Source organism: Acomys minous (genome assembly GCF_964271855.1).
Source record: "Acomys minous genome assembly, chromosome: 6".
Taxonomy (NCBI): Eukaryota; Metazoa; Chordata; class Mammalia; order Rodentia; family Muridae; genus Acomys; species Acomys minous.
The window spans coordinates 43,604,200-43,631,782 of NC_140487.1; the positions used below are offsets into that span (position 1 = coordinate 43,604,200).

Genomic DNA, 27,583 nt, shown 5'->3' on the forward strand with positions numbered 1-27,583 from the left:
GCCTCGAACTCAAAGAGATCTGCCTGCTTCTGCCTCCCGAGTGCTGGGATTAAAGGCGTGTGCCACCACACTCAGCTGTATGCTTAATTTCTAAATCAGCTGAAGCTTTAAAAGTTTTTGCTTTGAATAGTTGCTTAATTTTTACTTTGCTTCATTCCATTGTGTGGTCATGTGTAGCTGCCTGGCATTGTCAGTGTTGCAAAGGGAAAATGGCTCTCTGAACAAGAAAGCCCTAGTGGTGGAGTTGGCCTGGAACTACTTAACCATGCTCCAGGCACCGCCCCCCCCCCTACTCTTTGTGGTTAGTAACATCTTGTGTTTTAACAGGATACGAATTTTAGAACTTTTGAGTTTAGTTTTCATAGGCCTGTTGTATAAATATTCAGACATTTAAGAATACTATAAAAGTTTTTTGTGGTTCTGAGGACTGAGCCCAGGCCATATGTTTGCTAGGGAAACTCTGCCTATAATACACCCCCATTGAACAGAGGTTTCTTTTTTATTTAAACAGAGGTTTCTAAATTATTCCTTTCTTACAGAATTGTGGAGAATGGTCAAGAAAGAGTAGAAGTTGAAGAAGACGGACAGTTAAAGTCCTTGACGATAAATGGTAAGGAGCACCTGCTACGCTTGGATAACAAGTAATTCAACGCACGCATTTAACTGAAAGGTTAAACCATAACAAGCACCATTTGAGGAATAACAGGAACTTTTTTTTGAAGATTTCAAACGAACTTTCTGTATACTTGTACCTAATCTAAAGTATTTATAAAACAGCTCATCGGAGCCCCTACTTGTCATAGACAATTGAGTCTGTTGTTGGGACCACAAAATAGGACCATTTTTTTTGTCTTTAAAATTGTTGTAATCTCTGTATGCACTTTGCTTTAAACAAAACAAAACTGAGGTGAGCCCTGTGACTCTTGAGTAGTGCTAGGACAAGATTGTTTTAACACCAGCATGGATCTGCTTCCCATTGTGCTGAAATATGAGTGAGTAGTGTCAGCCTGCCGTGAAGTTAGCATTGCCAGATGAACCTTCTACAGAAACACTTCCATTTTATTTTCAGTATTTAGTGAGGAAAGCTATTACTGCATCAATGGTAATACATTTCTGGTTTAGTGTAAATTAAGGATGTTTTCTAGTTGTGCATGGATGCTGGCAACTTTGTCAATTCTGACAATTGTTTAAATATGTAATGTTAAGCTTAGGTTTAAAAACTGGTAATTTGGGTCTTTTGTCATTTGCTTAAAAAAAAAAAGAAAATAAATGCGAATGTGTTTGGTGCATTCTTTCATGAGTGGGGTCTGCAGCCTTCTTGTGTCTGTGTGATTTTGTGCCTGGGCTTCTAGTGTGGCTTTATTAGTGCTTCCTTCTAATGTAAGGTGGCTTCTGAGTGGAAGTTACATACAGACCTGGCTTCAATGTGTGCAGAGATAAATGAAGACCTGTAAATAATGAGCAACAATTCAGTGTGATTAGTGGGGGTGGGAGCAGCTCTGGGCATTGAACCCAGGGCTTGATGCATGCTAAACAGGAAGCTTACCATTGATAACCCCTTATCCTTTTATTTTTGAAATAATCTTCTAAGCAGTCAGTCTAATTTTGAATGCTTTAGACCTTCCTGCCTTTACCTCAAGTGCTAGGATTATAGGCATGCTCCAACATGTGTTGTTTCTACAAATTTTAGTACAACATTTGTGTGAGGAAAAGGAATTGGTCCAGAAGTGTTCATGTTGTAATTTTTTTGCTTGTTTTTGTTTTTGTTTTTTTGTTTTGTTTTTTTTTTGAGATAGGGTTTCTCTGACTGTCCTGGACTCAGGCTTTGTAGACCAGGCTGGCCTCGAACTCATAGAGATCCGCCTGCCTCTGCCGTCTGAGTGCTGGTATCACACGTGTGCACTACCACACCCAGCTTATGTTGTAGTTTTTAGGATATATTTTACAGAAGATCATTTCCAGGGCAGTGTGCATGGAACACAATGGTATGATTAACGAGCCAGTAAAAATCAACTTTCAGTTTGCAAAACCAACCTTTATGACAATCCCATCTAAAAGTTATGTGATATTAAGCTAAATTTGCCATTTAAGTCCCTGTCCCATCATTCAAGAAATGAGTAGTGTGTAGATTCTTTGTGCTGTAACATTTCTCCTGGGTCTGTAAGGACCCCAACACTCCTAGAATAAGGAAGAGGTATTTTGCAAATTCTCTTGTAAAGGAAGAAAAGTTTTATCTCAAAGTGAATGTTCTAAAGACAGCAGTGGACGAAGCACTTGAACGTGTGTTAGGAGTGAGCTTGCTGTGACTTCTGTGCCTTTGGATAAGGTGGGTATGTAGACACACTGCAAATTTGAAGACAGTGCCTTTTGCTTTGCTTATCAATAGTTTGTGACTAGAAAGCCTGGTCACATCAATAGGTACCTGGAAACAGGATGATACAGAAGCTCTGGTGTTAGCCGAGGATATGGGGACCGCAAGGAGTGAGCAGCAGTACTTGGCCTCAGTTTTAGTTTTGCACATGTGTGACGACCCTGGGATATTGGAGTTTGAAGAACTGGTGGTCACACAATGCAAGCTGTGGTAGAGCCCAAAGATGCTTGGTGGTGGAGGAGGGCTCATGGACCAGGGCTTCCGAGCTGTTCTTGTCCTGCTCTCCATTGCTGGCTGTGCATTCACACACCCTGAATCCCCAGGGTGCATGCCACTTTGGAAGGGTTTGAATTGCTGTGTGGTGATGGTGTTATTCAGCAGTGACTTACTAAATAACAGGCCCCCTTGAAAAGAAAGAACTCTTTTAAGAAAGGTCTTACAAAATTTGACTGAAAGCTTGTGAGGTCATGCACAGTCATCCTCAGGAGCTGGCCGCTGGGTGCAGTCATTGGTGTCTGTGTTCTGTGAGTTTCTCCTTGCCTCACTCGTTTTCTTTTATATCCTTAACTTGTTTCAGTCAGTGCAGTGAAGGGCTATTCTCCATGTCTGTCCATTCCCTGTACCCCCAGGGCTTCTCTGTGTAGCCTTGGCTGTTCTGGACTTGCTTTGTAGACCAGGCTGGCCTGGAACTCACAGCACCCACCTGCCTCTGCCTCCCCAGTGCTGGGATTAAAGGCATGCTCCACTATGCCCGGCCTTTTTTCTTTTCTTTTTCTAAAGCAAAAAATGTTCTAGGGTTGAATCTAGAGCTGAGTCATGTATGTAACCAACAGGTAATATTAAGTGGCTTGCTCTGTGGAAGGAAGTTCAGGACAAATCCTTTTTTGTTTTGATTTTTCGAGACAAGAGTTTCTCTGTGTAGCGTTGGCTGTCCTGGACTTACTTTGTAAACCAGGCTGGCCTCGAACTCAGAGATCTGTCTCTGCCTTTGCCTCCTGAGTCCTGGGATTAAAGGCGTGTGCCACCAACTGTCAGACTTCAATGGCAGTGGGTAATCAGTCTGGACACATGGCAGAGTTGTTCTCAGCCTGTGTACCTACACTTCTAAGGTGTGGGGTACAGTGGGAGGAGCCTCTTAGCAGCAACATGAAACAGGTGGCCTCTTAAGAAATAGCATCTCCCCGGGCATGGTGGCATATGCCTTTAATCCCAGCAGAGGTAGAGGTAGGCGGATCTCTGAGTTCGAGGCCAGCCTGGTCTGCAAAGAGAGTCCGGACCAACCAAGGCTATACAGAGAAACCCTGTCTACAAAACCAAAAACAACCAAAAAGCAAATCAACAAACAAATATCAAGAAATATCTCTGTTCCAGAATTTTTTTTCCTAGGTTGTGTGATGGTAGAGAGGGTCTTTTGTTCTCCTGCCCTCATCCCCCCAAGTGCTGGGATGGTCTACACACAATACTTGTCAGCCCTTCTTTGTTGGGTTTTGTTTTTAAGACAGGTAATGTGTGTGCCCCCAACAAGGTTTCTATGTGTGTAGCCTTGGCTGTCCTGGACTTGCTTTGTAGACCTCACAGATAACTTCCTGCTTCTCCTGGGATTAAAGACCTGCACCACCATGCCCGACTAAGACAGGATCTTAGTAATGTAGACTAGGCTGTCATACCCCTCAGTGCTGGAATTAAAGGTGTGTATCATCACTCCAGGCCTCCTTTTTGTCTGGTGTGTTTTGAAACTGGGTTTCTTTGACCAGGTAGCTTCTTGAAATGTGAGAACTTGTTTGGGGCAGGGAAGAAATGCTCAGGAGTATTGAATTTGTGTTTATGTGTGTTTGTTTCCCCACGTTCACGGTACACATGTAAAAATAAAAGAATCATTTCTGCTTTTCATTATGTGGGATTTGGGGATTGAACTCTTGTCAGACCATGATCTTAGGAGGGAAATATCACATTGTTTATAGTGATGATCTCCACCCCTACCTCCCACCTCCCATCCCCCTACTCCTAAGACTGACTCTCTGTGTAGTTCTGGCTGTCCTCAGAGGTCTGCTTGCCTCTGCCTCCAGAGTGCTAGGATTAAGGGTGTGCCTTCCAACTATTCTAGTTACATTATTTGTTTTTGTGTGCATACATGTCTTTCTGGGTGTGCACATGCCGCAGCATACACGTAGAGACACAGCCTGTAGGGGTTTTCCACCATGCAGGACCTAGGGGCTCAACTTCTGTAGCAGGATGTGACAATTCCTTTAACTGTTGAGCCATCTTTCTGGCTCTTTCATAAACTTGTTGCCAATAGTATTTGTTAATTTTTTAGATGTGCCATGTTTTTATTCTTTAAAAGTATTACATTTTATTGTAAGTTTGTATTGTGTTCACTGTGTGGAGTGTGGGGGAAGTAGGACAGTGTGGAGGAGTCCTGGGGATTTAACCTTCACCTATTGAGCCATCTTGCTCGGCCAGATTGTTTTTTAGGGCACCTAAAACTGCCTTATAGTAAGTTCAATCTGGAAGGGCAGCTCACTTTAAACATTTGTAGGTTGCCTTCCTGTCACTTTTTTAAAGTTACTTTTTTGTTTATGAATGTTTTCCTTGCATATGTGGGTGGTGGGAATAAACCGCTGACATTTGAACCCAGGTCTTAGTGGAAGAGTAAGCATTCTCTCCAGCAGCACTCGTCACATACAGAATCCTTCCTGCTGTGTATACCAGGCTTCCCTAGAACGGATAGATCTTTGTGTCTCAGCCTTCTGAACACTGGAATTAAATGAGGCCATTTTTCCTGACCATTTTAAGACTTTTGGAGGTGTGGTGCCTGTGACTCTCAAGGTGGTTTTCAGGTTAAGTAAGGCTCAACAAATCTCCAGATGTGAACTCCTGGCATAACAAGTTTCAGGATTTTGTTTTGTTTTGTTTATAATTTGTTTGTTTTAGACTGTTTTCAGTGCTGGGGCAGAATCCAGTGCCTTCTATAAGCCTGACAGCTGTTCAACCACAGAGCCTGCCTTGCCACTGCCTCTAGTCATTGTTGATTTTTATCTTAATGCTATATGCGAGTGTTGTCTGCATGTATGCTTCTGTACCATAAATATTCAGTGCCTGAGGAGGCCAGAAGAGGGAATTCGATCCCCTGGAATTAAAATTACAGCTGTGAGTGACCATGGATGCTAAGAATTCCATTCTGGTCCTCTGGAAGACTGGCTAATGCTTTTGACTGTTGAGCTGTCCCTCTAGCCCCCATTCTCAATTTAAAAATGTACATTTTTACATATAATTGTAAAAGTAATGTTATTCATGTCATAGAGTGACAGTGGGTCTAAAATAAACTTGTGTGGGCTAGAGAGATGGTTAAGGACATTGAGAGCTCTTCCAGAGGACTGGGGTTCAAATCCCAGCACCCTCATGGCAGCTCATAATTGTCTGTAACCCCAAGATGGACACTCTTCACATAAACACAATGCAGGCAAAACACCAATGCACATAAAATAAAGATAATTAAACAAACAAATTTGTGTATGGTTGTTTTGCCTACATGTATGTCTGTCGCATGTATGTCTGTACTAGGTATGTCTAGTACCATTGGGAATCAGAGGACTTACAGATGTAAATTGCTGTGTGGATCCGGGAATAGAATCTGGGTCCTAGAGAAGAGCAAATTCTTCAGCTGCTGCTCTTTCTCTTCAGCTCCAGGATTTGATTTTGATTCCGTCTGCACATGAGTGCAGGTTCCCTTGGAGGCTGAAAGAAGGTGTCTCATTCCTTGGAATCATAGGTGGTAAGGGGAACATTGCTGTGGGGGCTGGAGCCATCTCCCCAGCCTATGTCAGCATTATGTTCTGTGATGGGCTGGTTTTAGAAAGATTAGTTAACAAAAAGTTGGAGGTGGTGACACAGGCCTTTAATCCCTGCGCTTGGGAGGCAGAGGAAGGCGCAGGCCAATCTGTTAGAGGCCAGCCTGGTGGTCTACAAAGCCTGTTCCAGATAGCCATGGGTACACAGAAATTTCTTGTCTTGAAAAACCAGTTTTGGGGAAATAGATCCTGAAATATATCCATTATCTCTAGGACTTTTTGTACTAAAGGGCAGTGTCTCTCCCCCCCCCCCCCTTGCTCTCTGATCCAGAGCCTAGAATGAGCTGGGAGATAGTTGTCTAGTCATATCTAGAGGATTGTCTTGATTATGATTGCTTTGAGATGAGAAAACCTGCACCTGTGGTGGTTGGCATTCTGTGGTGGGGACATAAATGGAGGAAGGCATCCACAGCCCAAGTTGTTCTTTCTGGCTGAGGGCTGCTTCCTGCTTCTGCCACCCTACTCTTGTCGGGAACAGCAGGAGGAGACTCTACACTCTTAGAGGTGCCAACCTGCAGACTTACTGGTTCTAGCCTTGTACAGTGAATGAATGTGTGTTCTAGGAGGACAGGGCATGACTCAGGAGCTGGCTTTTCTGTGTCTTGCCTTTCACAAGATTCACTTTAGCTCTGTGTTCTGTTATTTTCTTGTCATTAGTGTCGGTGCTACTTGCTTTATAAGTGAATAATTCTATCAGGAAGCTGGCAACGCAGCAGGCTCAGGTAGGGGTGGCTGTAGGCCTTATCCTAGGTTTCTGGGCCATAAAGGAGAACATACTACATGCCCTCATTCAAGAGGAGATGGAGCTATAGTCAGAATTTAGAATCACTATTACACAGTGAAGTATGTGGTTCTTAGTCATTGGGAGCAGTAGTGTAACCTTCCCTTGTGAAGCTTAAATCTCTAAGAATGCTGTTTTCTCTGATGTTCAATAGAGAGCATAGCCCTTGTTAGACAGACAAATACAGTTAAAAGATCAGACAGACACAACAAGCTGATTACAAACAAGTAGTGAATTCAGATTTTAGATCACAGCTGTGTGTGGTGGCACACCTGTAATCTCAGTGCTCTGGGAGGCAGAGGCAGGTGGATCTCTTGAGTTCAAGGCCAGCCTGGTCTACAAATTAGGACAGCTACACAGAGAAAACCCTGCCTCGAAAAATTAAAGCAAACCCGACAGGTTGTGGTTCACCCTTGGTCCTGGAACTCCTGTGTTTTTGGTTGTGAGGCTAGACTTGAACTCATCTGACTGCTTCTACCTCCTGAGTGCTACGATCAAAGGTGTGTGCCACCACCACCCAGCATAATTTTGTTTTTTAGGAGCAGACTTTTAGGTGCTGAGCCCTTTGTCCAGCTCCAAAATGAGCCTTAAAATAAAGAATTTAGTACGTGGCATCTGGTTTATGTCCTGTTTATTTCCCTTTTACTGGTGAGCATGTGACAGAGGGCAGTGAAGTCTGGCTCACTGCCTGGGTGCAGGGAGCTGCCTTGCATGTGTTCCCCACAAGGTCTGGCTTTGGTCCTAGAAGGTGCTACAAGAGGCATTCAGGAATGGCCACAGCTGTGGGGTGTGGGGAGTTGCTAAGCAGCACTTTCTTGTAACTAACAACATTTGGCCTCAGTCATGGGAACAGCTGGTGTTTTTAAGATGCCCATTAAGTCCCAGCCCCGCTGGCCTGATAACTGTTTGGTTATGGCCATCCTGGCTTTTGATGGGTATGAATATCATGGTTTGTGCCCCATAAGGGGACAACATCTCATGGAACTGATAAGATCCTCTTCCATTTAAGGGATGCCAACTCCATTGGGACTGCTGGAAGTCATTTGGTTCTTTGTCCATGGTGACTCAGGGGACTTCTGGGTGCTTGTGACACTCAGTTCTCAGCAGAAGCTGGGCACCTCTTCATCAATTGTGGTGCTCTTCATAGAGGCAGAGTCTCCATCCTAGAACCCACCTTGTAGCCTAGGCTAGCTTCATACTCACAGAGCTCCTGCCTTAGCATCCTGAGTGCTGAGATAAACAGGTGTTTATCATCACACCCAGCTCATCGGGCACTTTCAAAATTGGTCTGTGTATCTCCTATCTAGTACCCTAGGACCCTTAAAGATTCCTCATAGGCTGAGGATGTGACTCAGTGGCAGGGTACTTGTTTAGCCTGAGTTAGAAATTAGTTACTGTCCTGTTTGAAGTCATTGCTTTAGGGATCTGTTGGCTTCTCTGCCTCCTTGTGTTCCCTAACTCTTCTCCATTCATTTTAGTCAGGGTTAGATTATGGCAGTCCTCAAGATGACCCTGTTGTTCCTCCCTCCTTCCCTCCCTCCAACTCTCCTTTATTCTGGTATACATAGGCCTCACTTGGTTTTCCCCTTCTGTCTGCTGCATACTTTGTTTTCTCCTCGTGTGTGTCCTCAGAGCTGCTCCTCATTCTGTGTGTGTTCATTGGAGACCGACAGCAAATAACTCTTGCCACCCTTGCTTGAATCTACTCAGCACTGAGTTGAACAAGAACTCTGGGTGCTGGAGAAGAGTTAAGCAGTTAAAAGCACTGTTTGCTCTTCCAGAGGTCTTTAGTTCAATTCATGACAACCACATGGTGGCTCACAACCATCTACAATACGATCTGTTGCCCTTTTCTGGCCTGCAGGCATGCATGCAGATAAGAGCACTCATATACATAAAATAAATCTTAAAAAAGAACAAGAACCCCATGTTCCAGGGCCTGGCACATGTTTGACACCAACTCTGTGACTGCATCTTGTGGGCCAGCAGGTGATGCAGTGCAATCTTGGGATAGGGTGGCATTACTGACTTGAGTGTGTACTTGGGGAGGGTGCTATGTGAAGTCAGCAGGAATGCACTCATATTGAGCTGGACTTGGTGGCATCTGAAGTCGGACCACACTTGTGACAGCTGCCAAATATTTATTTCTGTTACAGCTTCTGGGTGACCTCAGTCAGAGTCTTGGTTCAGGACACTGGCAGATTGTGGGTTTATTTTAAAAATGTATTTAACTTGTCCCAAGGCAGGATATTTTATGGTATGTTTAGTTCCCCAAGTAGAAAAGAAACCTGAGCTCTCATATCTGTACTGGAATAATTTGAATAGTTTTATAAATTTGATCTGGGATGCGGCTCAGTGCTTGATTTGCATTAGGCCTTGGCTTGGATCCCCAGCATCAAAACAACCTGACACCTTTAATCCCAGGCAGAGGCAGTCAGATCTCTATTTGAAGCCAGCCTGCACTACAGAGTGAGTTCTAGCTATAACAGCCAGGTCACACAGAGAAACTATCTGGAAAAACAAAAAGAAAAAAAATTGAGTTAGTGGGTAGGTAGTGTGATGGTACAAACCTTTAATTCTAGTTAGAGGGAGGTCTCTTGAGTTCAAAGCCAGCTTGGTCTATACAGAGAGTTTCAGACCCTCCCCTCAATTCTAAATAAAATGAAAAAAAAAAAGCTTCAATAATTAGCTAACAGAAATTGTGCGGTTTTGTTTTGCTTTTTTTTTTTTTTTTTAAAGACATGATTTCTCCTTTAGCTGTCCTGGAACTCTGTAGATCAGGCTGGCCTTGAACTCAGAGATCTGCCTGCCTCTGCTTTGCAGGTGCTGGGATTAAAGGTGTGTGCCACAACCACCCGGCTGTGCCAGATTTTAAGAATGGGTTATGTTTGTTGTGTATGGGCGTTTTGGCTGCATGTACCATATACGTGCCTGGTGCCCAAAAGTCAGAACGGGGCAGTTGTGGCTGCTAGGAATCTAGCCTGGCCTCTCTGGAAGAGCAGCCATTGCTCCTAACCCCTGAAAGACTCTATTCTCGTCCCTGTGCCGGTTTTTCTATACCTAATGCTCATCACACTCAGGCTACATATTGCTAAACCAACACTGTTACCGTGGTGACCGTTCAAAAAAGAACGATGATGCAGTGGCTAGCGTGGTCATAGGTGTCATACAGATACAAGAAGACAGTGGCAGACAGCACTCGCTAGGCTGTGCTCAGGAAGGCGCAAGTGGCTCTGGGTGAGATGGTGAGCCATCATCTTAAAGATCTTTGTTCCTGTGTACCTGAGAGTTACTACAGAGAGTGCTGTGATGGGAGCAGGGCCCAGGTCTGTAGCCGACTTCCTTCCCTGCCTGGTAACATAGTGTGCAGGAAGGCTGTGCTCCTGAATCACAGGTGGTTTCCCTAGTTTTGGAGGATTGCCAGGAGGATCTGGCATATCTGTTCTAAGGCATAGAAAATGCACACTTCTGAACCTTCCAGAAATGGCTTTGTACATCTTTCATTAAATTACACTTGCTTGTGTGCATGTGTGTTCTATCACACATATGGAAGACAGAGGACAGCATTTAAGAGTCAGTTGCTTTGGGCTGGAGAGATGACTTAGCAGTTGAGAGCACTGGCTTTTGTTCTAGAGGTCCTGAGTTCAATTCCCAGCAACTATATGGTGGCTCACAACCATCTATAATGTGATCTGATACCCTCTTCTGGCATGCAGGTGTACATGCAGGCAGAGCATTCATATACAATAGATAAATAAATAAAGAGTTGGTAGCTTCCATGAAACTCAGATCATCATGCTTTGCTGCGAGCACCCTTGTTTTGAGTTTTCTTGTTGACCCTGCACTGTAAATCTTAAAGGTAAAGCACATTATTGACATTTCAGTGCAGGTGGTTTTGTGTGTGAGATAAGTGTAGCGAGCCCTGGTGTTCCCACTGAGATTTAGAGTGCCCTCAGACCCACATGTTTTCTCCTGGACGTACGCGTTAGAGCTGGCAGTGGTCATGCTCCTAGACATGCTGGCTGCGGGCCCAGCCCGGCTTGTCTTCCATTATGGCAGTTGACTCAGTGTTGATTCTACTGTGTCACATCAAGGGCACTTTCTCCTGGACCTTTTATATCTTTTGCAAGGCAGGACTATCAGGAGCTCCTGATGAGAAGATCCAGCTGGCCCTTTGGATCGGGCCTTGTGTGCTTTCAGGCCTTCTGAAGTCATTTACTCCTTTGCTTGCACACACTGACTTGTGTCTATCTGCTGCTGGGTTCTCTGGGATGGAACTGGGGTGGAAAGTGTGGAGGAAGGCTTCAGGGCCAGATTGCCTTGGCTAAGGGAGTGTGGTGAGGTGAAGTGAGGCACCTGAAGGGCAGGTTCTTTCTGGAAACTGGTGGCTGTTGACATTGGCTTCAGTCAAGCCGTGCAGGTTTGGGCAGATTGCCTGGGGCCCAGCCACCTTGCAGCCAGGTGATCCTGTGGATCTTTAGGAACCGGAAATCTAGGTTAAACTGCTGTTTGTGGAGTCACAACTCTGTCTTTCCTTAGGGCTATGATGGGTTCTGTCAGTGCACTTTCTTGTTACATACGTGAGCTGCTTGCACCTGTGCTTTCCTGTCAGCGTGGGAGTGTGGGCTTTACTTGATAGTTGGACTCTGTGATCCTGGGCTTACTGTCCTCATTCCAGTCTGATCTGTTAAATTGGCAAGTTAAGCTTGTATAATCCATATCTGATAAGGGAACAGAGCAATCTTTAAGTGTGAATGCTATCTAATCACACAGACTGCAGATATTCATTGTGTTCTGGAGCATTCTGCCTGCCTCACTAGGCTCCTGGCACATGGGTCTCTGGGAGAGACACAGCAAGCCATAGTGAGGGCTGGGACTATACCTTCATTTCTGAGATGCAAGCATGGAGGATATCTGCTGTTAGAGTTTATGGCAGTAGTTCTCAACCGTCCTGATGTCCAACGCCCCTTTAATATAGTCCCTCATGTCATAAGGCCCAGCAAAATAACATTTTTTGTCACTACTTTATAACTGTATTTTGCTATTATGAATTGTAATGTAAATATGAGATATTCAGGATCTCTGATACTGACCCTTGTGAAAGACCCATGGGATTGAAAGCTGCTGGTTTGTGGTGCCATTATCCTTTTTAAATCATGTTTTGGGTCCCGGGCATGGAACCCACCATCTCACATTGCTGAATGTGCACCCTCTCCTAGAGCTGCTACTCCAGCCCCGGCTCTGCTTTTCAATATTTGGTCTTCCAGCCACTGGCCAGGGCAGGGTGTGCTTTGAGGACCATGTAGATGAGCTCTGAGCCCTACCCTCTGTGCTATGGGCTAGCCCTGCCTGTTACTGCAGGCCTGATGGGGTGTTGAGGGATAACTCAAGGGGGTGGCAATGCCACATGTGATTTTACTTTCAGAAGGAAGCCCTCCAACAGCATGGCCAGGTCATACAGCCACTCTGCATTTTGTCATGTGAGGGTGCTGAGGGGGACAGGGAATGAAGTCCTTTGTGGGTTCTGTGACGTCTGGCTGTCTGCTCCATGATAAGGCAGCAGTGTGTGCTGGGAGTGTGTGTGTGTGTGTGTGTGTGTGTGTGCGCGTGCGCGCGCTTGTCCATCTGTCTGTCCATCTCTGTTGGAGTCTACTGTGAAGGCTGTGGTTGGGAAGAATCAGCCCACTGTAAATTGGGAGTGATATGCTTTAGGCCAAGATATGAAGACGGTCCTCACTTAGCTGCCAACCTCTCAAAGTTTGTAAGGCATCTCTACCTTAAGGCATAAGGATGAAGGTATTTGAGTCTAGGTGCTTGCCATCATTTTGAAGGTGGTGGTGTGATGGTTATCTGTACCTTTGTGAGTTCCCACTATAACTGGACAGATAAGATACCATCCCATGTAGAAAGCAGTTTCATGGACTGTTGTCAGACTGGCCATGCTCCTGGGCCCACAAAGTACCTGTACTCCTGTTCATAGGCAGCCATGAAAATAAAGACCAGAGGGTTCAGGAGGTTGTGAAGCAAGATAGGGGCACCCCCTGGGGTACAGTGTGAAAGTCACAGCGTGGCACTTGAGAAATTGGTGTGCTGTACTGTGAGAGCCTTGGACTTGCTGCCTTTTGTGTTGGGATTCACTGTTGCGGCTTGGTCCACAGGGCCATCTGTATTGGGGCTGGATCCAGGCTGTGTGGTCAGTAGCCGAACCCAGCTTCTTCCTTTCACATGGGAATCAGGCTTGGAAATGTCCCAGATACCAGTGGTCATGCTGTGACTGCTCTGGCTCCCACAACACAGCCTTAAGAGGCAGCAGTTGCTAAGTGGATAAGCTTCCCAGCAGCCTGGTCATTGTTTTTGGGGTGTTGGCTGAGAGCCACTACCTCGTGTATTGTGAGGACAGCAGGCTGGAAGGAGTGCTTGGACAAATAAATGGGGAGCAGTCCCTTCTAGGAAGTGCCTAGTGAGGATGCCTGAGGGAGAGAAATAGCCTAACTTCCGAGGCAGTTTATGGTACCCTGTTGCCCATGGCCCCATGCTCTCCAGTGCTGGGCCAGGGCCGGGAGATTCAGATTGGAGATTTTCAGGAAAACCCTGTAAGCTGGAGGACACTTGAACAGGAAGGTGGCAACCATGAGAGGGTTTGTGGATGGCTGCCATAGGCTACCAGGAAGTATTGGCCTCCCACCCCTGGTCCCCCAGCACAAAACCAGATGTGCTTTGAATCCTGGCTTACTGGCCTCCTGTCATGAGAATGATCACCAAATTCTGGAATAATTGTGAGGCAGTGTCATAGTACTTCTGCTCAGCTTTCTGCTAGTCTTTTTTTTTTTTTAAGATTTATTTATTTTTTATTATTATACAGTGCTCTGCCTCCATGTATACCTGCAGGTCAGAAGAAGGCATCAGATCTCATTATAGATGGTCATGAGCCACCATGTGGTTGCTGGGAATTGAACTCAGGACCTCGGAAAGAGCAGATGGTGCTCTTAACCGCTGAGCCATCTCTCCAGCCCCCCCCCCTTTTAAAGCGCTTATTTCTTTCTAAAATTACATATACTTTTGAGTCTCTGTGTGTGTGTGTGTGTGTACATTGTGCAAGTGCAGTTCAGAGGACAACTTGAGAATTGTTTCTTCCCTTCCACCTGGAGGGATCCTGGGGATCAGGTTCAGGCTATCAGGCTTGGTTTGGCTGCAAAGCATCTTTACCCTCTGAGCTATCTTGCCTTTTGCCAGTCCTACGATACGAAAGAGCCACTCAGTTTACTCTCTGCATGTTTAGTTCGATTCCTCAACAGGTAAGCACAGCTCTTAGAAGGTGCTCTAAGAGCAGCTATGCCCTGTATTCCCAGGCTGAGGAATGTAGCGTGTGAAAGCGCAGAGAACCTGCAGCAAGAAGCCTGCCGTCCTCCCAGAGAGACTGGTTTTCTGCTCTGGGTGTGCCAGTCAAGCTCTGAAAGTCAGAGTGTGGGGAATTGTCCAACATGGGTGGTGAGCTTGTAAGACTGCTCTACTGAGGGCCAAGGCCTGTAAACCTCTACTAGGACATTTGCTTTTTCCTCTTGGGGGTTGGACCTTGTGGGGTGCATCTAGGTGGAAGCTGCAGATCCAGCAGGACTGTTGGGAAGGGTGCTTCTTAAGCAGAACGTGGGGAGCCCCTTGTCTCCCCTTGTGGCTGGATAAGAGCCTAGCTCTGGGCAGACCTGAGGATACCTGTCCTGGCACTGAGGTAAGTGCACTGAGTGAGACGAGCAAGAGGCTGCTTGCTGTCCTGAGGCTGGGGACCCCTCCAATGCCCCTCCCCCCCCACTAAAGTTTTGGTAACTGTTGTGTGTGTGACATCACACAAGAAAAAAAGTGATTTCCTTCACAAGTTTACACTCTGACAAACATGATCAACCATTCCTTTCTCCTTTCTTTAATTAAATATGGGGTGTTGCTGTATATACCTCAAACTATGTAGACCCAGGCTAGCCTTGAATTGCTTTTGTTGTTTGATTTTTTTTGCTTTTTCAAGACAGTTTCTCTATGTAGCCTTGGCTGTCCTTGCTTTGTAGACCAAGCTGGCCTCGAACTCGCAGAGATCCACCTGCCTCTGCCTCTGCTTCTGCCTCCCGAGTACTGGGATTAAAGTGCACCACCACACCTGGTGTGTTTGGTTTTGGTTTTCAAGACATGGTTTCCCGGTGCAGTCATGGCTGTTCTGGAAACCACAGAGAGATCCTCCTGTCTCTGCCTCCCTTTAATTGGAGTGCTGGGATTGAAGCTGGGTACCATCACCACCCTGCCTTTTTCAATAAGGTAGTCTAGACCGACCTCCAGTGCACAATCACTCTACCTCAGTCTCCTCAGTGTTTACGTTACAGGAAGGCACTACTGTGCCTAGAATGAATTTAATAGGCATGGTTCTCTGCTCAGGAGAGAATTGTCTGGCATGGAGTCTGTCTGGGCTTCCTTCATGTGGTCAGTCACTCCATAGTGTTAGGGTGACTGGCCACCTGTGGGGTACCCTAGATAGTTGGCAATACCCCAAGGGACCAGCAGATCATTCACGTATCTTCCCACACGCCATCATTAATGTCATTCAGATGCTTCCCCCTGTCACCATATGTCTGCTGAGTAGTCAGGATATGTGTTCTGTTTGCTGACCATCATGGGTTGGGCATTTATTTCAGAAGCCCCATGGGGTGGTGCTGCCCCCTGGTCCTTAATTGTGCCTTTCCCCAGCACACTCTTTAAATGCTGTGTTTCAACATGGTGCCTTAAGATGGGGTGCATGGTAGTTTCCCATTCTGATGGCCTCCAGATCTCAGGTCATGGTCTTTTTTTATTTTTTATTTATTGATAATTTTTTGTTGTTTTTTGAGACAGGGTTTCTCTGTGTAGCTTTTGGCTATCCTGAACTCACTTTGTAGACCAGGCTGGCCTCAAACTCACAGCGATCCACCTGCCTCTGCCTCCCAAGTGCTGGGATTAAAGGCATGTGCCACCATGCCCAGCTTCAGATTATGGTCTTATTCAGATATATTTGGTGTTTGCAGAGTCGTCTATGAACTTGCAAGCTTGCCCATGCCACATTTTGCCCTCACATTGTACATCTCTGCACAGGCTGTAGCTGCTGGCTTATCTTGTGCATGATTAGTTAAATGGATGCAAAATGGAACGTGTAAGACCTCTTCACTGAATGCCAGAAAATAGCCAGGTACCGTGTTGAAGCTTGCAAGCTCAATGCTCTGTACTTGGTGTTTAATGGACCTTGTGACTGGATGGCCCTGCAGCCCCAGGCATGATACATTATCCCAGTTGTTTGTTGGTTTTGAGACAGGATTTCTCTCTGTAGCTGTCCTGGAACTCACCTTTTAGACCAGGCTGGCCTTGAACTCAGATCTGCCTGCCTCTGCCCACCTAGCTGTATCACCAGTTTTAAGAGCCCTCAGAAGCTGAGCACTTGGAAGGCAGAGGCGGGTGGATCTCTGTGAGTTCAAGGCTGGCCTGATCTAGGACAGCCAAGGCTATTAAACAGAGAAACCCTGTGTTAAAAAACCTTTAAAAAGGAGTCTTCAAAAATGTGTTCCATTCTGTGTGGGACTGCGTCTTCACACAGTAGGAAGGTGGACAAGTCCTCCTGTTACCTACTAGACTTCTCCACAGAACTGGCTATAGCAGCGCCTGGGTCCATGGGAGATGTCCAGATGAGGGCTGGTCTAAAATACTTACCATATTTCCCTGAGTGCCTCCCAGGAACGAAAGGAGAACCTGCATGTGGGTGACTACCACAGGAAGGCCGCTCTCGCTCTCCTCCTGTTGATGCACAGGTTGCAATGGGTGGTTGCAGGGTAGCTGCTTGGGAGATGAGCAGTTTATCCTCTCGGCAAGCTGGGTGTTGAGAATGGAGAATCACTGCCTTCAGTTTTATGGTTGGTATAAATTATTTAATTTAACAGTGCTGTTACTCAAAGTTCCAGGGAACCTAAGTTAATCCTTAATTGCTGCTTTCTTGTTTTATTTTCAGTATCCATCTAGGTTATAAAACCCTCAGCGCCTTTTTTTTTTCTGTTTGGCTAAAGATAACAGCCTTCTGTGTGATAATGAGGGGGTGTCGTGAGCTGTGCTGCAGACCTGGCTGGGAGCCTTCTGGGAGATTGCCTGGGGCCTGGCTCCGCCCTGCAGGCATGATGGGCAGAGTGCCTGCCTGAGGCTTTTGCAGCCCTCTGTGCCACTTCATGCTTGTGCAGAGGTGACTGGTGCCTCCTTGATGCTGCCCTTTGAACATGCCGGGCCTGGGGCTGGTGCGTCTGTGCAGGGCCGAATTGTTGAGTTGCCAAGAATCAACGGTATCCACCAGGCTTTGTGCCTTGTTTGCTGAGAATTTGGATTATGGAATTGCAGTAGACAGTTGATTTCTCTGGCATTGCTTTCTGTTCTCCTCTGGGCAGAGAATGTTCAGGCCCGGCAGCACAGTGGAGGGACCAGATAGTGTCTACTTTTATAAATGTATGGTGGCTCTAGAGATGGAGCCAGCTTTTGGGAAAGAAGGCATGTGATGCCTTTTGCTCCCAAGGGAGGGTCCAGGCTTACAGCTTTCCCTGGTGTGCTATGCTTTCAGGTGTGGCTGACGAGAACGCCCTTGCAGAAGAATGCCAGCGGAGAGGCCAACACACACCAGCTCTGGCCCCTGGCCCATCCCCAGCAACAGTTCGGCCCCCTTCCCAGGCCCGGCCCCAGACCCCAACTTCAGCCCCGACTCCGACCCCTTCTGTCAGCACCCGCCCACAGAAGCTAACCAGGCCTGCCCCGACAGCCAAACTACTTGTGTCTAAAAGCAGCTGGGAAGATGAAGAGCAGGACAGGCAGCGGGTTCCTGGCAACTGGGATGCCCCCATGACCTCAGCAGGTGTGCAGAAGGGGGCTGGTGTGGCGCACCCCCAAAGTGGTTTGCCCCCACATCCAGGACAGCGAGAACAAAAGCCAGGCCTATGTTGCTGCATTCTAACCTGAGTGGGCATGGGGAGCTGGGGGTAGGTGCCAGGCCTGCCGAGAAGGGGCAGAGAGGATACCTGTGCCCAGCTCACCTTCCACAGCTGCTCTATGTACTGTCTAGCTGTGTGGCTCAAAGTCAACCCCATGATTAAAACGGGGTTCCAGGATTCTGATGTGTACGGAGTATGTTGTCTGGGTTAGGTTGACTGCTAAGGAATTGCTAGGTGCTGCTTCTGTCCGTAATGGCTTCCTTTTCACAACTTTGATCCTAGAGCTTGAGATCTGTTCCTTCCCCTGACTTGCCCCAGCCACTTACACACTTATATTAGCTTCACTCTCAGACAAAAGATCCAGCTAGGTTCCTAGTAAAGTTCTCGTGTGAGCCACAGGTGACAGGGCCTCCTCCCTCTGTGCTCCTGATGGGACTCTTCACCGCCCAGCTCTAGCCTCAGCCAGCAGCATGGACATCTTCATAGTCCCCATAGAACATTCTTGGTGGTCAGTGTGTACATAGAGCTTTCTCTGTCTGGCTACCTATGGAGATGTGGTTTGGTGGTCCATGTCACATTGTGTTGCAAAGTGCTCCAAGTAGGAAACAGGGCAAAGGTCTATACCTTTGCTTCTCAGAACTTTGAGTTGAAGTCAAGCCCTCAAGCCCCTCTGGTCTTCCTTAGCGAATGAAGCAGATGTTCTCCAGGGTTCTACTAGCAGGCGAGAACATACTGTCTAGAGCCCTCCGTGGGTGAGGGATTCCTGGGATTTTGGGTAGCCAGCATAGTCACCTCGCTGTGGAGAGGTGCCAGCAAAAACAGATGGGTGACGGGGACATGAGCTCTGGGTAACTTGAGTGGACTCAGTACCTGTGGTCCCTAGAGGATTGGGGTGCAGGGGAGGGGCTGGTGAGAGATCCAGAACAGATCATCAGGCTTGTAGGTTTTGGAACCCTCCCTCCGATTCTTGTTGACTTACAAAGATGCCATAAAGCCTGGCCTGTGAAGCTCTCCCGGTTTCTAGAGGGCATACAAGGACAGGCTTTCCTGCAGAGCCTGTTTACATGGGCCTCCCACAGGATCTGGACAGAAGTGTGACTGCGGCAGATGGCCATTCTCTTAGTTTGGGGCCACGCTTGTTAAGCAAAAGGCTCATCTGGAGACAGTTGAGTTTAGTAGTAAGAACACCAAATCACCCTCCCCTAGTTTGTGTGTGTGTGTGTGTGTGTGTGTGAGAGAGAGAGGGGGCGGGGTGGGGGTTGGAGGGAGAGAACTAGTGAGCTTGTGGATCCCTGTAGAAAGTCTTGGTTGGCACGAGAGGCAGGGAAAACTATGCCGAAGGTAATCTCCCTGTGTGCTCTGAGTGGAGGCAGGAGCACCTGGCAGCATGGCTCTGGGTGTAGCTGGAGCCTCCTCTGTTTCGTCCCTTTCTTTGGTCCTTCTGTTTTAAGTTAAGGAGCTATGCGTTCGTACAGGGGGAAAAACCAAAAAGCAACAAGAAGAAAAAAAAAAAACCACCCATGTAAGTACCCTTCACTTACCTTTTCTCTCAGAAATGATGACCTGTTTTAAAGTGGGGTTCTCTAGGCTGGCTCCTGAGCTACGCAAGAGATTGGCTTAACAAAGTGAAAACAAAAACCCGTTGGTAGGGACATTAGAAACTTAGCTACCGTACATAGTGGCTTCTGATTTCCACAACAGCAAAGCTGTGACCTCTGGGCAGCTTCGCTTGCTCTGCTGCAAACCACTATCCTCCTCCGGCCAACAAAGAAGCCTTTGCAAAGTATGGTGCTCTGTTGTTGGTTAGCGGGACCGAGCCCAGACCTTGCCTCATACTCTGAGGGCCAGCATTGAGGAACTAAGATGTCCTGGGCCAGGCTTTCCACACTGCACCCAGTGCAGCCTGTGGTGGTTGGGCTGTTACTAGTTTTAGTTAGATTTGCAAGTCTTGGGCAAGCTATCCTTAAAAAGCACACAAAGAGAAATTTGGTGCAGACCATTACAGTTGCAGCTCCCATTGGCTGTCAGCCTTGGAGCTGCCAGATGCAGTCTATTGCTTGGTAGCACCAGAGCTGCCTAGATGAGCACAATTCTCACTGAGGTGTCTTCCTAGAAAAGGGCTTACTGTGCAATTGAAGTCACATGGGGCTGTCAGGCCCCCAGGAGTTTCATGGATTTGACTATAGTCAGCCAGAATAGTAGTGGTTTAAGTGGCTTTGGTCTAAGTTGTGCTAGTGGTGTGTGTGTGTGAGGGGGTGGTGGTGGTGAGGGAGAGGGGGAGGGAAGAGAGAGACAGAGAGAAGAGGGGCGGGGAGGAGAAGAAGGGGCGCAGGTCTTGGGTCCAGTATATGTTGGCTCTCCTTTTTTCTGGGCTATTCTGTGGCCTTGAAGGTTTGTTCTGCAGAAGGCAAGCTGCACTTTGGTGGAAAAGGGATTAGTAGCATTTTTCAATTTGTAGATTCCACACACAACTGTGGGTCTGTGAACTGTGAAGAATACATGACCATTAAAAACGGAAATTATTCAACATGGGAAAAGTCATGAATGAAAAAAAAAAACCACGTTTCCATCCTTCCCCTTTCTGCTAAACTTGGCCCTGCCTGCCCATAGTGCTGTGGAGTGTGGCCCTCTTCACAGAGCACGGCTTGCAGTTCATAGAGCTAGAGCCTACGTCTAACCCTGCTGCTGGCTTGCCTTGCATGCTCTCCCTCCCCACCTCCCCAACTCATTCATGTGTTGAGATTTTGGTGGCTCTCACCCTCGGAGTTTTTGAGGTATCTGTGGGCATGTTTTATGGGTTCTGAGATCTCTTTTGTGGCTCTTGTTCAACACTAGGCCCACATGCCAGCTACTCCTTGTGGCCATGGCCAGGGTCTGAGAGCTTCTGCAGGACTGAAGGCAGTCATTGATTTCTGGCTCATTCATTCTGGCTGTGTCCAGAGGCTGTGCCTCTCTGTCCATCTGACTGTGGCCTTGGTGGGTAAGGTCATGCACCTGTTGGCTTTAATAACAGGAAATATGAGACTTTGTTTTCAAGGAAGAAAAATGGGCTGTCCATTGCAGAAGGGAGCTGTGGAGGGAGGGCCTCTGATCTACCTGGCTGTGCAGGTGACAGGGTTGTACATTCTGCAGGTAGGGCCTTGGCAGGGCCTCTGAGGACTGAGATGGAGCCTATTCCACAGAGCTGGTTCTGTGGCTGGTAAATGCAGGATGCTTGCTGTGAGTTGCACACTTCCCTGTGTGGTGGTGACATTCTGGGCACAACATGGAAGGTCTTCAGCATGCTATTCCAAACAGTATTCATGTTTCCATTTTTGATGGACACTGTAAACGTTCTGGTGCTTTCTTTGTACACGGGGAAGTGTGTGTGAGTGAGCCACCTCATGGGGATGCAGTTGCTGGTGTGCAGTGTTTCACAAGCCGTGTTTCCTTAGGGCTCAAAGAAGGTGGCAAGAGGAAGAAGCAGAAGCAGAAAGAGGACTCGAAGAAGAAGAAGTCGACCAAAGGGAACCACTAGGCTGGACTTGGCGGCAGCCACAGCAGCCGCTCTCGTGTATGGTGCGCAAGCGCACGGCAGCGGCATCCTTTCAGTGCCGCCCAGGGCCACTTCGCTTAGCAGGATATGGACGTGTGCCCACGGATCGGTAGGATCAGGGGTGTTGGAGACAAAGGTGACAATCCCGGGTGGCCCGAGTAAGCTTGTGACACAACCTCAGCCTTGTAACTCTGCTTTTCCTCAGTACTAAATCCATAGCGTTTTCCTCTTGATTGTAAGGATCTGCCTCGTTCTTTGCAGCAGCCCAAGCCCTGCTCCAGCACTGAGGTATTTGTAGCTGTAGGAGTCCATAGTGTCCAGTAGGGTGTGGCATGTGTTCGGGATAGACTGTCTCCTGGCGGCTGTACAGTGTGCAGTTTTAAGTCCAGCAGAACTTACAGGTAACGTAAGCTGTGCCTTGAGCCGTGGATGTCAGGTTGGTTTTGATTCAGGGTACTCTGGCAACACATCAGGAGCCACTTCAGATGGAGTGTCTTTCCTTATATTTATTGTTCAACTTTTTAATCTTCAGGTAGTCAAAATTAGACACCAAATATAGTTTAGTTTTTGGAAAATCTCATCTTTTCTTCTTAGAAATATTTGTTCTTTTTTTAGTCAAAAGGTTTTGCTTAGCAGTACCATTTCTAGCTTTCGTAGGTCAGTGCTACTGACTACACACACAGCATACAGTGGCACGTGCAAAATAATCAGCTTTGGAGCCAAAAGCTTGACCTCAGTTCTTTAGATTGCAAATAATGGCCCCTTCACGAGCATCGTCCTGTCACAAGTCATGCCATGCTGTCACCTAACTTGCAGTTTGCACTGAGCACCAAGGAGTTCTGATGCCTTCTCACCTCTGGGCTGCACGTGCCTCTTGGGGACATGTTCTTTTCTTTTGGCCATGATGATCTGTTGCTCAAACTTTGTCCCCTTGGAAGTGAGCACATCATAAAAAGTGTTGGTGGGCTTGCGATGGCAGCAGTTGGGTCTAGGAGTGTGGAAAGAAGTGTGTGAGTCATGGGCACTGCCGTAGGTGGGAGCTGGCACAGGGTCACCTGAGGTTTGAGGGTGAGACCACGAAGTGTTTGCTGTGTTTGCTTGGCTTTGGTGGGAAGAGGTGTGGGCAGTTACCATGGAGTGTGGATTGGTATTTAATGTGTGTTGTGGAAATGTGACCCTCAAGACGTGATGTATTTTAGTGCTACTGACGTAAATAAAATGTAAACGTCACCGAGTCCAGCTCTCTTGTGGTCATTCCCTGCCTGTAAGTTGCACTGTTACTAAGGAAAATAAAAGCAGGTCTTGTTTTTTTTTTTTAATTACGGTTTTAATACATTTATTGTGGGTGTTTGTGTGCATGTGCAAGGGTATTCTATGGTCCATGTGTAAAGAAGTCAGGACGGCTGTGGGAGTTGTCTTTCCACTATGTGAGTTCTGGGAGCCCAAGTTAGGTGGCCAGACTTGGTGACAAATACTTTTAACCTACTGAGCCAACTCACTAGCCCCTACATTTTCAGCTATGGAAGATAAAGTGACATTTTGGGGTCAAAAGATGTGTCGATGTCCCATACAAAGGGCAGTTGTCACCCAGTGAACATGGCTTTATGGACCAGCAACCTGACGGAGCATGCTGGGAGCCAGGAGGAGAGGTCCCTTCTCAGCCTGTCCTCATGGCTGTGACGATATACTGTTCAAGCTTCCAGCACTGAAAAGGAAGGTGCTGGGATGCATGTGTGAGAGGCCCCTTCAAATGACGCCAGCAGTTGATGTCATGGCCACAGAGGTCTTCAGCCACAGCAACTCCCTCAAGGCCTGTCACAGGTGTGTAGCCAGTAGACTAATCCTAACCCTAACCCTGAGTCTTTGTATGACTTCAGGTAGCTGGCTTTTCAGATGAACACAAGTGCGCGGGCAGCTCTGCCTATGCTGCTGCCGTGTGACAGCTGACAGGAAGGAGCCAACATGTGTACGATGTGTGTACCTAGGCCCCGGCTTAGGTGAAGACATCCACAGAAAAGCCAGGGCTTGCTGGTCCATACCTGGGCCGGTGCGTTATGGAGTCAGCCCTGGGTGTTCAGTGGTTTGCAGGGTGCTAGCCAGTCCAGGCTAAATGCCACACCAGTCCACTGCTTCCTGGTGTGACAGTGCAGGATCCTGCCAGAGCAGCAGTGTAGAACAGCATCGTTACTTGGCAAACTCTTGTGCACTTCAAGTGACGTTGTATTGGTATGCACTTGTGGCCCTTGTCTTTCTGCTGCCATCTTTGTGATCTCCCGCGTGTTGGATGGAAGATGGAACTCTGGCTGTGGCGTGTGGGAGAGGGAACCTGGAGAGACCAGGACCATAGCCTGGTACCCTTTGACCTTTTGGAGGAAGTGAAGGGTGTCAGGGCCCACCTTCTGCATGAGTTATTGGAGGCTCAAGGTCTGGGCCATGATATCATAGCTGCAGAGAAGATAGAGACACCCAAGAAGGGATACTGTGCTCTAGAAAAGTTCTCTAGTTATCAGCCAGTATCTCTTCAAAGTGGCAGTAAAAGTCACAGTGCCAGCTGGGTGTGGTGGCGCATGCCTGTAATCTCAGTACTTGGGGAGGCAGAGGCAGGCGGATCTCTGTGAGTTTGAGGCCAGCCTGGTCTACAAAGTGAGTCCAACACAGCCAAGGCTACACAGAGAAACCATCTCCAGGTGCCCCCTTCGCCTCTCCTGCCCCCCAAAAAAGGGTCACAGTGCCACATGGTAACACATGCCTTTAATACCAGCTCTTGGAAGCAGAGGCAGACTGAAAATCTGTTGAGTTTGAGATAAGCCTGGTCTAGATAGATAGTTACCTCATAGTGAGGGTTATGCGGTAAATGCTGTGCCCGAGTACCCTGCCCCCCCCCCAGAAGAAATGTTGCAATATATGAGTTAAATAAGGTTTTACTTTGCAGATCACTTCAGAGAGGATCTTGTTTATTTAATTGGCTACCAGATTAGGTACTTGCACCCCTCCTCAAGGGTCTTCACTATTGTAGCTTTTATCCGGCAGTTAAGGTCATCTGGTACCCTTGGACCTTGGTCTGGAGCAGCTCCCATCACTAGCAAAATTTTCTTTCTGCTGTATTCTGCTGAGAATGCCCCGTGTGAGTGTTTTCATTTACCCAAAGGTGATGCCTGGACTGTGACAAGCTGCTGCCTCTGAGATGTTCCTGGCAACTGACTCACCTAGTGTGATGCCATCTGTCTGAGAGCCATGATGAGGCAGGTGGGGCCTGAAAGCCAGCCCAGGTTGGTCACTGTAGGCTCTTGTCAAATATGTAGCAGGCTTCTTGTGGACAAGCCATGCTGCCTCCTAAACTGCAGGGCTGCCAGTCCCTGGGTAGCTGCTAGGTAACAAAGTCAGATCTGCCAGCTGAGCTGCGTACCCAGCAGCACCCGGAAGAGCCAAGCCCTCCACTCACAGCATCCTGGCTACGCTTAAATTAAAGTCAGAACCCTTCTCATCCATAGTTGGAGAACAGATGACAGGCTGAGGCAGGTGGTCAGCCTCCCGGCTCTGGATGGACATTGCTGAGTTGTGGAGGGCCTGGGGGTCATGAAAGTTCTACTGCACATGGCTTTTGCATCTAAGTGGACTATCTATCTATAATCTATCTTTTGTTTGTTTGTTTTTGTTTTTGTTTTTCTTTGTGTAGCCCTGGCTGTCCTGGAAAACTTTTCTGTAGACTAGAGTGGCTTTGAACTCACAGAGATCCACCTGCCTCTACCTTCTGAGTGCTGGAATTAAAGGCAAAACCACCACTGCTTGGTTTATCTATCTTAAATTGTTTCTAGCTGTTTTTATCTGTCATTCTAGGAAGCATTTTTATAATTAACTAAACTAGTCTCTAACATGACCAAGAGTTTGTCTGACTGCTAATATGTATTTCTTTTTAAAAATTTTTATTTACTATTATATATACAGTGCTCTGCCTGAAAGTACACCTGCAGGCCAGAAGAGGGCATTAGATCACATTATAGATGGTTGTGAGACACCATATAGTTGCTGGGAATTGAGCTCAAGACCTTTGGAAGAGCAGCCAATGCTCTTAGCCTCTGAGCCATCTCTCCAGCCCCTTACTATGTATTTCTTAATTATCCTAAACAGTTGGTATAGCAGTGTTCAAAAGGACTAGAATTTAACATTGCAGTTTTAAGAACTGTAACAAAATATAATCTTAAATCTGTATTAATATACAAAGTTCTATACCAATGTGATATTTTTGGTTTAAAATAGATTCAGTAACCTACCCTTTTACTTGTCATTCCTGTAATCAACCCCTTTAAAACAATAACGAACATCTATGACCCATAGAATGCCCAAAAACCATCTACTTTCTTGGAAATGAGGCATAGTTTTCCTTCCTTCCTTCCTTCCTTCCTTCCTTCCTTCCTTCCTTCCTTCTTTGTTTCTTTCTTTCTTTTGGTTTTTTGAGACACGGTTTCTCTGTGTAGCCTTGGCTGTTCAGGACTTACTTTGTAGACCAACCTGGCCTTGAACTCACAGAGATCTGCCTGCCTCTGCCTCCCAAGTGCTGTGATTACAGGTATGCACCACCACGCCTGGCATGGGGCATAGTTTTCTTAAAATTGCTTCCTGCTGATTTTGGGAAGCAGTTTACACAACATTGAGATTCTCAAAACAAGGATTACAACCAGATATGGGGGGGGGTACAGAAATTGGCATTTGAATTACACAATAACCTTATGTCTACACTGCCTAAAAACAAACAGAACCGGGACAGAAGGCCGGGCGGTGGCCCACGCCTTTAATCCAGCACTCAGGAGGTAGAGGCAGGTGGATCGCTGTGAGTTTGAGGCTAGCCTGGTCTACAGAGTGAGTCCAAGACAGTCAAGGCTACACAGAGAAACCCTGTCTCGAAAAACCAAAAAAGAAAAAAAAATGAAAACAAAAAAAAATTGTGTTTTTCTAAGATAAGTTTTCTTTGTGTAGTCCTGGTTGTAGCACAACTCGCTCTGTAGAGCAGGCGTCTCCAACTCAGAGATCCGCCTGCCTCTGCCTCCCGAGCGCTGGGATTAAAGGCGTGCGTCATCACCACCTGATTAAAATTTTTAAAAAATACAATATGATTTCAGTAGTGATTAAAAACACTGGCTGTTCTTCCAGAGGACTCAGGTTCAATTCCTAGTACCCACATGGCAGCTGAAACTGTAACTCCAATTCCAAGGGATCCAATGCCATCTTCTCCATTGGAACTTTGCCAAACTTGTAGGTAGGCAAATCATATGCATCAAATATAAAGAAGCTAGCCAGTGATGGCATATGTCTCTAATGAGCCAGCATTGGAGAGGAAGAGGTAAGTGGATCGCTGAGTTCTAGAACAGCCAGGGTTACAAAGAGAAACCATGTTTAAAAAAATGTGTGTGTGTTGGGGGACGGTATCATATACTCTTAGGCAATCTTCCTAATAAAATATACATAACATAAAATGTCTTTTTTTTTTTTCCTTCGAGACAGGGTTTCTCTGTGTAGCCTTGGCTGTTCTGGACTTGCTTTGTAGACCAGGCTGGCCTCAAACTCACAACGATCCACCTGCCTCTGCCTCCCGAGTGCTGGGATTAAAGGCGAGTGCCACCATGTCCGGCTTAGAATGGCCTTTTTTTCAAACTTAATCTCAGACCCAGTGACATACTGACTCCCCCGCTCTCTCCCCAGTTCCTAGCGTCAACTAGTAAAAATGCACACCATCTTGCCAGGCATGCATTGTCTCTTCTCTCTTCCTGTGCTGTGGTGTGTGTGTGTGTGTGTGTGTGTGTGCGTGCATGCATTCTAGAGAGCTTACTGCTTGCCATGGTTCCTTAGATTTTTTGGAATGCCGGATGCATGGCCTGACTACCATGGCCATCTGCACTAGGCTTTTCCTTTCAGGGCATTTTGCTGTTTCCCTTGTGTTGGAGATGGAACTTAGGACCTCATGCGTACCTTTGCCAGAGAGCTGCACCATGGTCCAAATTCGAGCCAAGGATCACAGCCCTGGGTCCTGAAGGAAAAGGAGGGAAGAAGTGCCTGTAAGGGCCATGTCTGCGTGTGGATGTGCCA

At 46.9% G+C, this 27,583-nt stretch overlaps 1 protein-coding gene and 1 long non-coding RNA gene across 5 annotated transcripts in view; one reads left to right on the plus strand and one right to left on the minus strand.

Moving 5' to 3' along the window:
* Nucleotides 1-22,736, plus strand: part of DNAJB6 (DnaJ heat shock protein family (Hsp40) member B6) — a 57,179-nt gene extending 34,443 nt beyond the window's left edge. For 2 of the 4 annotated variants that reach the window (XM_084786973.1, XM_084786974.1), the window contains exons 8-9: nt 540-610; nt 17,604-18,144. In XM_084786973.1, the coding sequence (XP_084643099.1) occupies nt 540-610; nt 17,604-17,995 (463 nt within the window). In that variant the 3' untranslated portion in view covers nt 17,996-18,144. Of the gene's footprint in view, nt 1-539; nt 611-17,603; nt 18,145-21,401 lie in introns of those variants that run through there. The other 2 variants (XM_084786975.1, XM_084786977.1) reach the window with 2 other exon arrangements.
* On the minus strand, nt 699-6,426 carry LOC311600378. Its single transcript, XR_014780228.1, has 2 exons — nt 3,625-6,426; nt 699-3,016 (listed from the first exon to the last, which is right to left on the minus strand). It is a non-coding gene; the product is annotated as an uncharacterized lncRNA (long non-coding RNA).
* Nucleotides 22,737-27,583: the final 4,847 nt, after the last annotated feature.